At 45.9% G+C, this 18,354-nt stretch overlaps 1 protein-coding gene across 1 annotated transcript in view; it reads left to right on the forward strand.

The window, feature by feature from the left end:
• Nucleotides 1–18,354, forward strand: part of FER1L5 (fer-1 like family member 5) — a 382,389-nt gene that overhangs the window by 215,926 nt on the left and 148,109 nt on the right. Inside the window, 4 exon segments of the mRNA XM_030202486.1 lie at nt 337–495; nt 924–977; nt 7,975–8,271; nt 16,623–16,721. Coding sequence (XP_030058346.1) covers nt 337–495; nt 924–977; nt 7,975–8,271; nt 16,623–16,721 — 609 coding nt within the window.

Consider the following 18,354-nt stretch of genomic DNA (forward strand, 5'->3'; position numbering starts at 1 on the left):
GAGCTGAACAGACATGACCATCCACCTGCTAGATAGATAGAATACTGAAGTTAAGGTGACTGCACATGACCACATATAGTAAACCTCTGAAATTCTTTCTATCTCCACCTGCTGGTAGAGGGACATAACCCACAAGTCTCTGGATTGATCTGTGGGATACTATGGAAGATGGGCGTCCTTCTCTTTTGAAAATAAGCCCAATAGTAGCATAAAAATATGGTTGAATAATTATCAGCCCTTGTTCTATATGTGCTACATTTATGGGAAATCATGATGAAAATGACATTGCTGGTTACTTCAGTCTGTTTGCTATCTTCCATCTTTAATTCCTCACAGGGGTTCTATGTTAAAGCAGATACTAAACCAAGCAAAAGTCAGAAAGATATTGACTGGTGTCTGGTTACCTTCCAGATGACCGCACATACCCAGATACTCAATGCCGGAGCCCGTACATGGGCCAACATTGAATATCTGGGGTTAATTCAGCCCTCATCTGTAAGTGTCTTTAAAAAACGCTGACTGCTGAAGGCTGAGTATCCACCTCTTAAATTTCCAACTGTTCTTTAATGTAAACAAACAGAGGAGTTCTACCCAGGCAGGATAAGTCTGTCAAAATTGAGCCCACTGGAGCAGAAATACCCAGAAGGCAAAAAGGCAGAGGCCAGGGTCAGTGAGCAAAAAGACATGTGATAGAGGATTGCCGCAGATCCAGGCAGGTATCTCCCAGAGAGGCTAGGAAGGGTCACATACAAGGGTTTGACCTATGAAATTAGAGTTGTAACTAGCAGGATGTAACTGCAGTTCAATTGCTGGAAACACAAATACAAAACACATGTAATGCCTACACACTGTGGGGACATAATAGTCTCTATACAAAGGTCAGCTCCCTATATAGTGTATGAATTGCTGTGTGTGCTTTGCAGGTGTTAGAGAATGAGACACTGAAGATACAGACCATAATGGGAAAGAAGGAAGAGGTACTCAGCTCTTGGAAGTTCTGCTGTAATGTCAGAGCCGATATCCATTCCCAAGTGCTTCTGCTTTAAAGTCAGTACTAGGATTCAGCTCCTAGAAGCTTTTGTTCTAAGAACAATACTAGGACTCAGCTCCTGGAAAGTTCTTTTCTAAAGAAAGTACTAGGACTCGGTCCCTGAAAGCTTCTATTTGAAGGACAGTACTAGGACTCAGTCCCTGAAAGCTTCTGTTTAAAGGGCAGTACTAGGACTCAGCTCCTGGAAGTTTCTGCTCTAAGGACAGTAGTAGGATTCAGTTCCTGGAAGTTTCTGTTCTAAGGACAGTACTAGGACTGACTCTGGGAAGCTTCTGTTCTAAGAACAATACTGTGACTCAACTTCTGGAAGCTTCTGCTCTAAGAACTAGGGGTGTGCAGCCAAAATATTTTGTTTTATTTAGCCTCCCGTGTCATTTACGGGAATTCTTGTTTTGTTAACTTTTTTTTTTTTAATTTTGGGGCAGTATCTTAAGTGGAGGAGTGGCCTAGTGGTTAGGGTGGTGGACTTTGGTCCTGGGGAACTGAGTTTGATTCCCACTTCAGGCACAGGCAGCTCCTTATGACTCTGGGCAAGTCACTTAACCCTCCATTGCCTCATGTAAGCCGCATTGAGCCTGCCATAAGTGGGAAAGCGTGGGGTACAAATGTAACCAAAAAAAAAAAACTAGAACACAGGATGGAGAGGCTCTTCAAATCCACACCAAAACAAATACAACAAACAGGGAGTCGAAAATGGCCTCTAAATGAATATCTTTATTAAACAAATCATCCTCACTAATTATGTTCCACATGTTGCCCTTGGATGGGCTGCTTCAGGGGTATAATACAATGCTGGAAGTGCCTAAGAGCTAAAAGTCCCAGCTTTACTTCGTGAAAAGGCTCAGGACACTGCCAGCAAAAGCATTCACACAGGCTCCTCTGACTGAGATACTGCTAAAACAACACACATTGTATTATAATCCTAAAGTAGCCCATGCGAGGGCAAAATTTGGACCATGTTGGGTGAGGGTGATTGGTTTAATAAAGATATTCATTTAGAGACCATTTTCGACCCACTGTTTGTTGTATCTGTTTTGGTGCACATTCAAAGAGCCTTTCTGTTCTGTGTTCTAATTAAGATATTGGCCCAAAATGTTTAAAAAAAAAAAAAAATTCATTGAGACCTTTTTGGCCTGCTGTTGGTAATATCTTAACTAGTGCACACCTTTCCAGAAGAGTGCACCCTATTTGCAAAAAGTACACACTAGTTATGACCCCTCCACCCCTAAAGTTTCAGGTTTTTTTCCAGAATCAATGTAAGGACATTGCATTTGATGTCATCCAACAGAACGTACTGGCGTGGCGTTCTCCTAGAACAGAGAAATCTTAATGAGACAACTGAGCATGTGCAGGGGCTCCCGCCTCCTCTTTTCAGTCTTTTTCATTCACCGGCCATGTTATTTCTCCCTTTGCATTCTACAGTCTGCTGAACAACAGGAAAAGTGTTTTCGCTCTGTTTTTATATTCAGCAGCCCTGACCATTTCCAGTTTTCCTTTTGCTTTGTGGTCATGTCAATCCAGACGGCTCCTGCTCTGCTTCATACTTCTTCCACCCCCAGGCAGTTCACAACTACATCAGTCTCTCTGTCCTTACAGTCAGTTCAAAGTCTGCCACTTCTACTCTAGGTAAGCATAAATCTTCCTCTTCCTCTCACCTCTCAAAAAGGGGATCCCCTCCTGTGTAGAGCAAATCCTCTCATACCTCTGTGCCCTTGCTCAATCCAGTGGGTGGTACAGCATCATCTCTTCCTGCTCCGGAGTTCCACTTTATTTAACTTCCTTAAAACATTTGTCCAAGAATCGGATGCAGCTTCAGTTTTACAAGCTCCTGACACACTTCTAGTTTTACGACAACCTGCTACTATAGAAATTATCCAGGTCCAAGATAGCCTTCATTTTTCTCCTGGCTCATCACAACCTTATTGGTCTCCTCAGGGATGTCCTCTGGGCTCCATGCAAGCTTTCTCTACCTCTAGTCCTCCTCAACCTCATTAGTGGGACCTTATTCCAGTAGATGTGGCTGTCACTGAGCCTAAGGAATTCCCATATTTCAAATTCATCCAGAGGATTTCCAAAGCTCTTTCTCTGGGAATCTCTCAAGCTCTGGCTTACAGCAAGGATTTTAGAAGAACTCACAGTTCTACTATCCATGAGCTTTAGTTAGCTATCTGGAAAACTCCTTCCATACCTCCTACATCCAGGTGTCTGGAGCTCCACTATAAAGTCTTTCCAGCACTAGGGTATAATGAGACTAAACTTTCTTATCATTCAGTTCTTGTGGAAGCAGCTTTAAAAAAGAACAAAATTTCAAAAGCTCAAATTTATGGTTCTCCAGATAAAGACAATAAAAGTTAAGATACCATTGGAAAAAAAGTGTGCTATGCTAATACGATCATTGCTTATAAGCTGCAAATGCTCCACTATCATCATACAGTTTTGCAACAGCTTGTGAAGACTATTACACTACTTTATTTACCCCACAGGAACGAATCACCAACTTCCATTTAAGCCTTCAGGAATCCACCTATCACCTTATTCACACTGCCTGTGACACATACGATACAATATAGTAACATAGTATATGACGGCAGAAAAAGACCTGCACGGTCCATCCAGTCTGCCCAACAAGATAAACTCATATGTGCTAGTTTTTTGTGTATACCTTACCTTGATTTGTACCTGTCTTGTTCAGGGCACAGACCGTATAAGTCCGCCCAGTACTATCCCCCGCCTCCCAACCACCAGCCCCGCCTCCCATCACCGGCTCTGGCACAGACCGTATAAGTCTACCCAGCACTATCCCCGCCTCCCAACCACCAGCCCTGGCACAGACCGTATAAGTCTGTCCAGCACTAGCCCCGCCTCCCAACCGTCTCTGCCACCCATTCAAGGCTAAGCTCCTGAGGATCCCTTCCTTCTGAACAGGATTCCTTTATGTTTATCCCACGCATGTTTGAATTCCGTTACCGTTTTCCTCTCCACCACCTCCCGCGGGAGGGCATTCCAAGCATCCACCACCCTCTCTGTAAAAAAATACTTCCTGACATTTTTCTTAAGTCAGCTGCAGCAGTTATCTCAGCTAATCAAATGGCTTGGTTAAAAGCCTCAAATCTTCAGGAAGATCTTCATGACAGATTAAGAGATGCCCCTTGTTTAGGGGATAGCCTTTTTAGTACAAAGTTTGAGAGTGCAGTTTCTAAAGTCAAGGATCATGCTTCAACTATCAGGGACCTGTTCTTTCAACCTCAGGAGAAAAGTAATCAGCCAAAAAACAACAGCAGTATTAATATAGAAGACCTTATCAGTACCAATTTTTCCAACAGTGATACCTTAGAAGACTATTCCAACCTTACATCCGGCCTCAAGTTCAATGCCAGCCTATGCAAATTTATCAACAGAAACGAAGGCCAAGGGAACGCAAACCGCAGGGCTTACCAGCAGCTCCAGCTGCGAAAATGTCCTCTGCTTTTTGACTCTCTACCCGTGGGTAGAAGGCTCCAGATTTTCTACAGTCAGTAGCAAGCCATCACCTTGGATTGCTGGGTCTGTTGAATTATTTCCCAAAATTACAAATTAAATTTCTCTAGAACACCTTCATTCAGAACTCCTCCACAACAGTCATCTTTACCTGCACATCATATCATGATTCTAGCACAGGAAATGAAAGCTCTACTGCAAACACAATCAAAGAACTCTACCCCCATATTCAGAGTCAGGGGTTCTATTCCAGGTTTCTCCTAATCCTCAAAAAAATCAGCAAGTCTTCATCCTATCCTAAATGTTCACGTTATGAACCGCTTCCTCAAAAGAGAAAAATTGAAAATGAACTCCCTTACAACCATCCTACCTCTTAGTCAAAGCAATTGACTTGCTGCCCTCGACCTCAAGGATGCCTACACCTACATTCCTATTCACCCACATCATTATCTATTGTTATGATGTATTCTCCTTCACAGACATTTCCAATACAAAGTTCTTTCTTTCGGGCTTTCATCTGCCCTGAGAGTCTTCACAAAATGCTTAGCTGTGGTAGCAGCACATTTACGCAGACAGGGGTGAAATTTTTTCTGTATCTTGATGACTGGCTTGACTCTGCACCTTCACAACTGATGGAATTAAGTTCCATAAACGCTACCAAGGATCTACTTCAAAATCCAGGATTTCTCATAAATATAGAAAAATCTACCCTGACTTCAAGACATAGTAACATAGTAAATGATGGCAGATAAACTCATTTTACATGGTATGTGATACTTTATATGTGTACCCGAAGAGTTATTCAGTTCATTGGAGCACATGTAGAAACCACTATAGCAAGGGAGGTTACAAACCCCTGCAGTACATTACAAACAAAATTTCTCAAATGCACTTTGTGACAGCTTGTGCTTTCCTTGAGCTCCTCAGCCACATGGTAGTGACTGTCCTTGTCATTCCACTAGCCAAGATGCATATGCATCCCCTCCAGTAGTATCTGAAAAAGCACTGGAACCAGCATCAGTCTCTCAATAGGAAAATACCTCTCTCCGATCCTGTGAAACTCTCCCTTCACTGGTGGCTTCAAAGTCCAAACCTCTACATTGACAGTCCTTTTCAGCCCCAACAACCACAGCTGACTCTGATTACAGATGCATATACCCTTGGATGGGGTGCTTACCTGCTTTATTGGAAGACTCAAGGGCGTGGAACTCTCATAAACAGACCCTACACATCAATTTACTGGAACTGAGAGCTATTACTTTTGCACCCTGGATCCACAAAAAGGTCTTTCAAGCCTTTCAGGAATGCCTCTGTGCAAAGTCTCACTTGCAAGACAGTTTTCCATGTGGCAATAACAACTGCTAGAAGAATAAGTGAAATTCAGGCCTTAGTACACCACTCTCCATATACTCAGTTTTTTCATAACACAGTTCTTCTGCGCACCCACCCCAAATTCTTGACAAAGTTAGTAACAGAATTTCACTTGAATCAATCCATGGCTGTACCTATATTTTTTCCACCACCATATCTATCTGAAGCTGCATCCTCATGTAGAAAGGTCTTGCTGTCAAGCCCCTAACTTGTTCTCTATGGTCTCCAGCAGCATTCCATGCCAAGAAGAATTTGTTTACTTCCTGGAAACCCAGCAGCACTTCCTTTATAGCCCTGCAAGAGGGTGCTGACTGATGTCATCACATCCTGTCTGGTAGTATTTAAGGAAGTTCCTGACTCCCAGCCAAGTCTCCTAGAGTTGTCTAGTGTGTGCTGCATCTTGTTCTTGCCTGTGTCCTGTTCCAGCTCGTGTTCCAGTCATGTTTCTGCCTGTATCATCTTGTGTCATGTTGTTCCTGGCCTCTGGGCCTTCTGACTATGCTTCTTCCTGGTCCTGACTTTGTCAGGCCAGGCCCCCAAGGGTCCTCTTAAGGGCTATTTCCTGGCTGTGACTATTGGGCCAGCCCCGAAGAGCTCTTCTAAAAGCCATCCTCTGGTCAGATCCTGCCTAGCCTTCAGGCTAGGTGGGTAGTGTAAAACCGACTGTGACCCAAGGGCTCACCTACCCTGAGTTGTGAGACTGCAAAGGCCATGAGCTCGGACAAGTCACCCGCTTTGCAACTGCTGTAGTAGTTTGCTGTTCAACTCCAGCAGCTCTCTGGATCTCTCCAAGATCTAACTACCGGCTTGGGCCTCTAGGACCTCAATCTGGAGGTCCAGCTACAACTTCAACAGTTTATGGAAACCCTTCAGGGATCTGCGCTCAGCTTGCTACACTGCAAACCACAGGACCTTCGGTTCTGAATCCACCTCTGAGGTCCACCCCAGCAGCACTGCCTCTGGATCACCCAGTGCTTCAACCTCAAGTCTTGGCACTGCTGTGCTTTGATGGGAACCCCAAAGAATGCTGAGGATTTGTTAACCAGTTTGATGAACTTTGAGCAAGAGCCCTCTAGCTTTCCATCTGATCGGGTCAAGATCACCTTTATCGTCTCTCCCCTTTAAGAACATAAGAGTAGCCATAATGGGTCAATCAGTGGCTTGGGCATCTCCCCTGTGGGAGCAGAATGATTTGCTTATGTCCAATCTGACGATCTTCCTCATGCGTTTCTCGCAAGTATTTGACTAGCCGGATTGTCTGTCTTTGGTAGCTTCCAAGCTCTTGCGCCTACGACAAGGGACACTAACTGTGGGTCAGTACGCTATTCAATTCCAGAAATTAGTTTCCAAGCTGCAATGGAATCAGGAAGCCCAGGTGGCTATCTTTTGTCAGGGTCTAGTGGAGCACATTAAGGATGAACTCCCCACCAGTTTGGATGGTCTGGTTTCCCTATGTATTAAGGTGGACATCTGCTTTCAGAAGAGTGCTAAGAAACATGGAAGTAAATGCCACTGTACGCAGTCGACGCTCCAGTTTCAGGACCCTACGAACCCACAGATGCCAGCTACTCCTGCAGAAGAAGTTCCCATGTGAATAGGACATTCTTGACTTTTTGAGGAGGAGAAAAGGCATCAGAGAATGCAAGACCTCTGTCTATACTGTGTGGATCTGGGTCATTATACTAAGTGATGTCCCTGGAAACTGGGAAACCTACATGGCCTAGGAATAGTGGGGGATATTTCACTAGGTCCTTTTTGAGTTGTCCCAACCTCCCTCCTTACTCTACCTGTCACCCTTCAATGGGAAGACAAACAAATAATTGTCCAAGCTCTCCTTGATTTCAGTGCAGCCAGGAACTTTGTGAATGAATGACTGATATGTCAGTATGACACTTCTGTGAATCCCCTCAGAGACCTCTCTGTATCTCCTCGGTCTACAGAGACCCACTGCCAGGGCATTTGTGGGCTATTAATCTATTTTCCTTTGGGTGGGTCCCAAGCATCAAGAAATAATAAGAGTTCCATGTACTTCCCAGATCTGTCCATAGGTTATTTGGGGGCTTTCCTGGTTGCAGAAACATGAACCTCATGTTGACTGGTGCTCTGGAGATATTCTAGCCTGGGGTCAACTACCACCTCTCTGGGAGTGTGACCAAGCCTTCCATCTTGGCATCCTGACCCATCCTGGACCCTGCAAAGATTCCTGCTGTCTCCCAGATCACTGTTCCTCCAGAGAGAACTCTGGTCCCCAAGCAGTCAAGGAAGTGGACCATGCATGGGACATGCAACTTCAAGTCTACAAGATGCCCAGGAAAGAAGAAGGCCCTTCAACTGGGGAATACATCTATACTGGTGGCCTCAAATGTCTTATGGTATGTTTGATATTCTAGATGTCAGAAGGATAAGGAGGGTAATATGTGGAAACCTGTTATCGGTGTTCCTGCCTTCAAACCTGAACCCACAGATCTAGGGAGGGAGCTTCAGGGAGGGGGTACTGTCACACCCCTCACCTGTTCTCTGTGGTCTCCAACAGCATTTCATGGCAAGAAAAATCTGTTTACTTCCTGGAAACCCAACACTTCCCTTATAGCCCTGCAAGAGGGTGCTGGCTGATGTCATCACTTCCTGTCTGGTAGTATACAAGGAAGTTCCTGACTCCCAACTAGGTCTCCTAGAGTTGCCTAGTGTGTGTTCCAGCTCTGTTCCTGCCTGTGCTCCAGCTGGTGTTCCAGTCCCATTCCAGCCTGCATTACAGTCCTGTTTCTGCCTGTGTTCCAGTCCTGTCCCTGCCTGTGTCTCATGTATTGTTGTTGCCGGCCTCCGGGCCCTCCAACTCTGCTTCTCCTTGATCCTGACTTTGTTGGGTCAGGCCATCAAGGTCCTCCTTAAGGGCCATTCCCTGGCTGCAACACCATTGGGCCAGCCACCAAGGGCTCTTCTAAGAGCCATCCTCTGGTCACATCTTCGCTGGGGTGTGACTTGCCTGCCACCAGTTGAGGCCTGCCTAGCCTTCAGGCTAGGTGGGTAGCATAAACCTGACTGTGACCCAAGGGCTCACTTATCCCAAGCCATGACAGTTGCTCTATTACTCCCACTGCATCAAAGATAACAGAATCTTCTCAACTTTTTGTCATATTTAACTCTAAGTTATAACCTTGGAATGTCCACTTCAAAGTGAACCTTGGCAAACTGGATTTTGGACAGTGTGTCTTATTCTTATGACCTTGCCCAACAGGAACTCCATGGATGCATAGGGCCACATTAGATGCAAGCAAAAGCTACCACCGTGGCAAACCTTGTATCATCTTATATAGAGGGCATCTGTAAGGCAGCCACCTTGTCCTCTGTTCATACGTTTGTCAAGCATTACTGCCTGGACCAATCATCTCAAGATGCAGTTTTCAGCTAATCAGGCCTCTGTAACCTTTTCACCTGTTAGAGGTGTCTATTGTTCTCATTTTCTTCACCCATTGAAATCTTCTCAGGGCCACCGGGACAGTTTTTTTTATATAGCCCTCAGCTTGGGACTCATCTGCAGTGTAACTGTATTCTACTGCATTTGATCCAGAGAAATCGAGGTTGCTTACTTGTAACAGGGGATATCTGAAGACAACAGGGGAATGCAACCACATTGATTCATTCCCACATCTCCATTAAATATTCCTTTTATCAAATTATGGCTTTGTGATTGACTGAAGAGAAAGGGCAGGTTCAAGGCAGTGCAGGAACCCCCACTCATGCTCAGAGTTATTTTGTTAAGATTTCTCTGAGCTAGGAGAACACCGGCATGCAAGGTTCTGTTGGATAACATCACCTGCAGTGTGGCTGCATTCCCCTGTCATCTCCAGAGAACCCTTGTTGCAGGTAAGCAACCTTGCTTTTCCTGTTTTTTTTTTTAGAGAAAAACATGGAGACTGAGGGGCCCTTTTACTGAGCCACGTAAGTGTCTACATGCACCCAATGCATGCCAAAATGGAGTTACCACATGGCTACCGCTTGGCTCTTGCGGTAATTAGAAATTAGATCTTACCTGCTAATTTGCTTTCCTTTAGTCCCTCTGGACCGGTCCAGGAACTGACTGGTGGGTTGTGCACTCCTTCCAGCAGGTGGAGACTGAGAATTCTGACTCTAGAGAGCCAATAAGAGCCCTGGCCAACTAGCCTCAAATTCAGTATAAAGTAACAAAGCAGGAGAAGAATAAAGAGAGAAAGAAATCCCCCCCCCCCCCCGTGCCACCAGGTTTCTGAGCAGCCGTTCTATGTAAATTATAATGCAGTAAAGGCAAGACGACGAAACCCTTGTGCCGGTCAGCCAAAGAATAACTCAATGGTTTATGTACTATTTTCTCTTTGTTTTTTGTTTTATAAATGTTGCCAAATTGCAAACCACACACAGCTCTAATAATGAACCAAAACCATAGCCAACAACGAGAACACACTCTTTCATACTATTTACACAGACCTGGGCGGGATCTGGACCAGTCTGGAAGGACTAAAGAAAAACAAATTAGCAGGTAAGTTCTCCTTCCTTAGCGTCCCTCCGGACTGGTCCTGGAACTGACTGGTGGGAAGTAACAAAGCAGTAATCCTAAGGGAGGGACCCCAGCAATCCTGCCGTGAGAACCATTGTCCCGAACACCTCTTCTTGATGGCACTGCACATCCAATCTGTAATGCTTTGAGAATGAATGCAAAGACTAGCACGACAAATGTCCAAAGGAGGAACCAAAAAAACGTTCCGCCCAAGAAGCCACTTGCCCTCTAGTAGAATGAGCTTTGATCCCCTGCGGAACTTGCTTGCCTGAAAGAAGGTAAGCGGACTCTATAGTTTCCTTTAACCACCTCGATAGAGTTGGCTTAGAAGCCGTGAGACCCTTACGGGATCCCCCAATAAGGAGAAACAGACGGTCCGAATGCATGAAATCTTCCAAAACTTTCAGATAGTGTCTGAGAACCCTTCTGACATCAAGAGATTGCAGTCTGCGCTGTTCTTCGGAACCCGAGGAAGAACCTAAGATTGGCAAAACCACAGACTGAGAGACAACTTTAGGAAGGAACGAAGGAACCGGACGCAATACCACACGCTCTTTAGAAAACTCCAAAAACGGTGGCCTACAGGAAAGAACCTGTAACTCCGACACTCGCCTGGCCGAGGCAATGGCCACCAAAAATACCATCTTGAGTGTTAAATCCTTAAGAGAACAAGCTGCCAAAGGTTCAAAGGGAGGCCGAGTAAGAATAGACAAGACCAAATTAAGATCCCAAGCCGAAAACATAAGTCTTGAGGGTGGCTGCAGTAGACTTACCCCTTTTAAAAAACAAGAAACATTCGGAAGACTAGCCAAGGACTTGCCCTGAATGCAACCCCTAAAACACGACAAAGCCGTAACTTGTACCTTAAGAGAAGCAAGAGCCAAGCCCTTTTCAAAGCCATGCTGTAAAAAATCCAACATCTCCAGCACCGAGGCTTGTAAAGGAGAAATGTCTCGATCAGCACACCAGGCCTCAAAAATCCACCAAATTCTGACATAATTCAGAGATGTCGAACAACAACGAGAACGAAGCATGGTAGAAATGACCCTCGAAGAGTAACCCCTCTTCGTCAATCGCGCCCTTTCAAGAGCCAAGCCGTAAGACAAAATCGAGCTGGGTCTGGATGAAGAATCGGCCCTTGAAGGAGCAGACCGGGGCAGTCCGGCAGCCTGAGAGGAGGAGCAGCTAGAAGGCGCAATAGATCTGCGTACCATGGCCTGTGAGGCCAATCTGGAGCTACCAGTACTACTTTTCCCGCGTGTGCCTCGATGTGTTGAATAAGTCTTCCCAGGAGAGGCCACGGAGGAAATGCATATAGAAGACCTGGAGGCCACGGCTGTAGAAGAGCATCCACACCTTCCTCTCGAGGATCTTCCTTGCGACTGAAGAAGCAACTTACTTTGGCGTTGACATGAGTGGCTAAAAGATCCATGACTGGCCACCCCCACTGATCTACTATCACTTGAAAGGCCTGCGATCCGAGAGACCACTCTCCGGGATCTAGGAGGTGGCAACTGAGGAAATCTGCTTGCTCATTTTCTGTTCCTGCCATGTGCGACGCCTAGAGAGCGATCAAATGAGCTTCCGCCCATAACATGAGTCTCGATGACTCCAGATGTAACAGCCGACTTCTCATTCCTCCCTGCTGGTTGACATACACTACCGCTGTCGCATTGTCTGAAAGAATGCGAACTGACGTGCCTTTTACTAGAGAAGAAAAAGCCTTCAGAGCTAGACCGATCTCCCTGGTTTCCAGAAGGTTGATCGATAAGGACGTCTCCGGAGGAGACCACAGACCTTGAGCAAACTGTCCCAGGTAGTGAGCACCCCAGCCCTTTTGACTGGCATCCATCATTATCACTGTCCAGCTGGGCGGATCCAATGGCATGCCCTTTGTCAGATTGGGTGTCCTCAACCACCAAAATAAGCTGCTGTGTTCTGGCATCCTCAGAGGCAACCTCACATGCAAGGAGTCCGTCTGAGGAGACCACCGGGACAGGAGAGACGCCTGGAGACACCTCATGTGCGCCTTACTACTACTACTTAACATTTATAAAGTGCTACCAGGGTTACACAGCGCTGTACAATTTAACACAGAGGACAGTCCCTGCTCGAAGGAGCTTACAATCTAAAGGACAAAAAAGTGCAGTCAATCAAATTGGGGCAGTCTAGATTTCCTGAATAGATGTATAACGGTTAGGTGCCGAAAGTGACATTGAAGTGGTGGGCTTTGAGCAAGGATTTGAAGATGGGCAGGGAGGGGGCTTGGCGTATGGGCTCAGGGAGTTTATTCCAAGCATAGGGTGAGGCGAGGCAGAAAGGTCGGAGCCTGGAGTTGGCGGTGGTGGAGAAGGGTACTGAGAGGAGGGATTTGTCCTGTGAGCGGAGGTTACGGGTAGGAGCGTAAGGGGAGATGAAGGTAGAGAGGTAATGAGGGGCTGCAGATTGAGTGCATTTGTAGGTTAATGAGAAGCTTGAATTGTATGCGGTACCTGATCGGAAGCCAGTGAAGTGACTTGGCCCAAGGCACTGCTTCTATCGTTGCCGCCATGGAGCCCAATACCTGTAAATAAACCAGAGCACACAGGACCTGCCTGCATAGCAAGGCCTGAACCTGAGACTGGATCTTGAGAATCCTCGCCTGAGGAAGAAATATGTGACCCGGTGCCGTGTTGAACAAAACCCCCAAGTACTCCAGGGTTTGAGACGGCACTAACCAACTCTTGGCTGAGTTGACCACCCACCCAAGAGATTGCAGAAATTGAACAACTCGATTCGTGACTTGAAGACTCTCCTGGTATGACTTTGCCCAAATCAACCAGTCATCCAGATATGGATGAACTAAAATGCCTTCCCGTCTGAGTGCCGCTGCAACTACTACCATGACCTTGGTGAAAGTACGTTGAGCCGTGGCTAAACTGAAGGGAAGCGCCTGAAACTGAAAATACTGTCCCAGGACTGCAAAGCGGAGGAAGCGTTGATGTCCCTGCTGAATCAGAATATGCAAATAGGCTTCCATCAAATCCAGAGCTGTCAGAAACTCTCCCGTACGGACTGCCATTATCACCGAGTGCAGAGTTTTCATTCGAAAACTGGGAACCCGAAGCGCCTGATTGACTGCCTTGAGATCTAGAATCGGCTGAAAGGAACCTTCCTTCTTTGCAACTACAAAATAAATGGAATAACGACCTCGTCTGACCTCTGACGGAGGGACTGGACAAGCAGCCTGCAGCTGGAGAAGTCTTAACAGAGTGTCCCGTACCACTCCTGCCTTTAGACGAGATCGGCAGGGAGACTCTACGAAGGCATTGGAGAGAGGACGAGCAAATTCTAAGGCGTACCCGTCTCGAATAACCTCCAAAACCCACTGATCTGAGGTAATTTGGGCCCACCTCTGAAAAAAGAGAGCTAAACGAGCGCCTACTGGAACCTAAAGAGAGGCCCTCGCACCTTCATTGGGCTGGACGGGTTGCGGACTGAAGAGAAGAGCCTGAGTCTTTACTTCCTTGACGGAACCCTTGAAAGGACTGGTTCCTCTGGAAAAAACGAGACCGCTTTGGCTGAACGCCTCTGACCGAAAACGATGGAAATCCGATCCTCATCCACAGCTGAAACCAGAATAGTGCTGAGGAGCTCTAGGATGATCTTCCAGCAGACGAGGCACCTTGGTGTTCCCCAAACTATTGACCAGTTTGTCTAACTCGGGGCCAAACAAAAGGGCACCTCGAAAAAGGAACTTACTCAATTTAGACTTAGAGGCCGCATCCGCAGACCAACCCCTCAGCCACAGAGAACGACGAGCTGCCACCGTAAGGGCCATGGATTTCGATGACGCCCTCAACAAGTCATACAAAGCATCTGCTAAAAAAGCAGAGCCTGTCTTAAGCTTGGCCATCTCTGCATCAATTGAAGACAAATCATCAGAAGACCTGTCCAAAACTCGCTTGGCCCACCTAAAATAAGCTCTAGCTACCAAAGAGCCACAAATAGCCGCCTGCACAGCCAGGGAGGAGATGTCAAAACTACTCTTTAAGAGGGCCTCCACCCTACAATCCTGGCCATTCCGAAGAGCCGTACCTCCATCTACAGGAACTGTATTGCGCTTTGTGACCACAGACACGACAGCATCCACCACCGGCACCTTCAGAAGAGATTTGTCAATATCTGGGACTGGATAAAGGCGCATCATGGACCTTGCTAGCCTAAAGCTAGAATCCAGGAAATCCCACTGAACCTGAATGATATCCCTAATGTCCTGGCGCATAGGAAAAGTTTTCCCAGGACGCCTAATGCCTGTAACTAGCAAATCAACCTTACGCACCTCAGGAACTGCGGATTGATCTTCTTCAAAATGCAAAGTGACCGCCACTAAGGAAATGAGTTCCTGGAGATCCTCCTTGTGGAAAATACGAACCACCAACAGATCATCCCCTGGGAAAGAAGGATCTGTCCCTACTTCAGTGGAAGCCGAATCCTCCAACTGTTACTCATCCAACACATCCATTTCTTCCAACGCGGACATCTCCAAATCCTGATCTGAAGCCTGATATTCCTCAAGGTCCTCGGATTCTCTAACTCTTTTTGCAGTAATCCGATGTCTGAGAGCAGCATCACCCGAAGGAACCGAAGGTACCAAAGGAGAACCTGCCTACTTTAAGAGAAAAGACTGGGACATTTGAAGAATGAATTCTGGAGGGAAACCTCCCACCTGCACACCTCCTGAAGAGGGAAGCACTGCAGCAGCCTGCCCAGCTGATTTAACTAAAGACACGGAAGGTCTTTCCTCTGAAGAGGCAGGCGCTGACAAAATGGTCGTCATTCCTGCCAAAACGGGAGCGTGACCCAAATCTGACCGGCACGGAGACCGCACCTCAGAAGAACCCAAAGAAGGCTCAACCGGCCCCGCTGGAACCGAAGAAACCGCTGGAACAGCAACCTCCACCGTCTCCAAAGCGGTACATTATTTGCAAGTGCTGGAAGTTCCAACCCCCCCCAACGCTGACATACCAGGCAACGGCGAAACTTTTCAGCTATCGTGCCCCCACAGCTCCGGTTTCTTTCTTTTTTTTTTTTTTTTTAAGAAGAATAACCTGATGCTGAGTCAAAAAGGTCTCTCTATCAAGCACCCGAAATTGCGCCCCACCAGAGCTGCTGTGCCATTCGCTGTGCAAAAATCGTCTTTTTTTTTAACACGGCTGCCTCTCCTTAAGCTACAGTGCTCGTCCTCCGAAGAGACTGAGCTCTCCCCAGCAAACAACTATAAATAGAAACGCCAGGGGATCACAGGAGGAAGAATGGGAATGGGGGAGGGACCCGGTTACCCTCCAGGTGTAGCACCCCAAGGCTGATTGAAGTGTGCTCTGCACCCAGTCACTAGAAGCCTAAACCACGGGGCACAGAGAAAGGAACACAGCCTCTGCCCTGCTATAAGATTTTTTTTTAATAGAAAGCCAAATAACAGAGATAAAGAGAGGAGATTAAATGGCTCACCTCCTTTCACCTGCTGGAGACTGAGATTACTGAATCTGAGGCTAGTTGGCCAGGGTTCTTATTGGCTCTCTAGAATCAGAATTCTCAGTCTCCACCTGCTGGAAGGAGTGCACAACCCACCAGTCAGTTCCTGGACCGGTCCGGAGGGATGCTAAGGAATTTCATTTTTGGCGCTCGTTCAATACGCGTGTTTGAAAAATAATTTTTATTTTCGGACGTGTGCCAAGAGCATTTGACACACATAGGTCATTACCGCCCAGTTACTGCATGAGTCTTTACCACTAGGTCAATGGCTGACAGTAAGGTCGCAAACCCAAAATGGATGCACAGCAATTTTGATTTTGTCGCACGTCCATTTTCGGCAAAAATTTTAAAAAGGCCTTTTTTACAGGCGTGCTGAAAAATGGATCAGCGCGCTCCTAAAACATGCTCCTACACTACTGCAAGCCATTTTTTGGTGCACCTTAGTAAAAGGACCCCTGATTTTTTTTTCTATGTCATTTCAAAACAAGTGCACATCCCTAGTAGGGCCAGGACCCATGAGCTTCAGCTGTAAGGATACTAGCGAAACTTAGATCTTGGAAGCTCCCAATATAATGACAGCATCAGGACTCAGCTCTAGGAACTCCTTTAACAGATTAATGATTCAGGTCCACTCACTTGTTAAATGCTGTCTTTTCCCTTCTCCCTCTCTAATTTTAGGAGGATTTTGAGATTGACTGGTGGAGCAAGTTCTATGCTTCTCTTGGAGAAAAATCCAATATTGAAAATTACCTTGAAAAAGGGTATGATACCCTAAAGGTGAGTTCTGCTTTAAGGGGGAATATCATATTGAATTGCCAGAGCTCCCCTTCTCCTTAATCCCAAGTGGAGCTAGATTCCTGGAGGCTCAAGGCATGGGAACGCTAGTCTGGGCAACCAGAATGAAAAGTGTAAGAGCAAGAATAGAGATATTACCACTCAGTGCCAAACAGCAATGACATTGTCAATGCAAGAACATAGACGCTACCAGTCTATGTCAACCAACTGGTGTGCCATGGTGACAGACCAGACAATGCTAATCTGTGTAACTAGCAAGGCCAGCACCAGAATCTCAGCACAGACTCTGTATCAAATAACAGGTACACTATCAGAGTGAGAAGTCATTACTAGCTTATACTACCCTGCATGAACAATGCCATTGTGAGCAGTCACACTTCTATACTGTGACCTTCATCCCTGACTGCATTAGAGAGTTAAGAATGAATATAAGAGGTAAATCCTAATAAGAACTATCTGATCCTTCTTAAGTTCTTCTTTTTCCTTGCAATGCTCAGCTCAGTCTTGCCTCTCTTTCCTCCTCTTTTCCCAATTTCACCTCTCTTGCCTCTCACCTCCACTTCCTTCTTTTACCTCTACTCCATCCATACTCTGAATGGAGTAATGTCAGAAAATTCTTTTTCACAGAGATGGTGGTTGATGCCTGGAATGCCCCCTGAGGGAGGCGGTGGAGAAAAAAAACTGTCGGAATTCAAAAAGGCTTGGGATGAACAGAGCAGATCTCTAATTAGAAAGTGAATGGTATAAAAAAACAAAACTTAAGGGGTGGATATGTGTTGCATGTCAAGTGGTGTTTCGATGGCAACTTTAGGTGTATCAACTAAGGCCAGTGCTAGGCTGGTTTAAGATGGGCTAGAGAGAGCTTTGATGGAAACTCCAGTAATTTGGAACTTGAGGACAGTGCCGGGCAAACTTTTACGGTCTGTGTCCCGCAAATGAGAAGATGGATTAGGATAGGCTTTGAGGACAACTCCAGTAGTTGGAACATAAGGACAGAGCTGGGCAGACTTCTACGGTCTATGTCCCAGAAACAACAAAGAAAGACCATGATCAAGTATATATCATCATATTCACTGTTGATTTAATCTAGAATTGAAAATGAATGTGACTGTTGGGCAGACTGCATGGACCAGGTCTTTATCTGCCGTCACTTACTATTTACTATGCTACTTCTCATTCCATCTCTTTACAATATCACCTCTTATCCTATTCTCATTTTATCAGCTTTCTCTGCTGCAGTCTCTGTACCATTCTAGGCAAAGAGTACTCTTCTAGGCAAAGTATAGTCTAGCTTAAACAGCCAGCATAATCCATCCCTAAGCAGAAGCCTTACCAGTAGACTCTCAATTCTTAAGCAAATCTTCTTTATTGTAGTACTCAGAATAAACAAAGAAAATCCAATTTACAGTTCAGTTGCTTGTAAAATAATTGTGGCCTGTTGCACATAGAATATGTATCTAGCCACCTCAGAGGCAAGGAAATGGCCAGAACCTCAGCCCAGCTGAGAGGAAAAGCTGTAAAACTCAAGGAAAATAAATGGGGGAATCACTTAAGGAGATGATGAAAAATCTTGATGGAATTACAGTAGATTAAAGAGGTATCTGCCCCCTACAAC

This window comes from Microcaecilia unicolor, chromosome 4, assembly GCF_901765095.1.
Source record: "Microcaecilia unicolor chromosome 4, aMicUni1.1, whole genome shotgun sequence".
Lineage (NCBI taxonomy): Eukaryota > Metazoa > Chordata > Amphibia > Gymnophiona > Siphonopidae > Microcaecilia > Microcaecilia unicolor.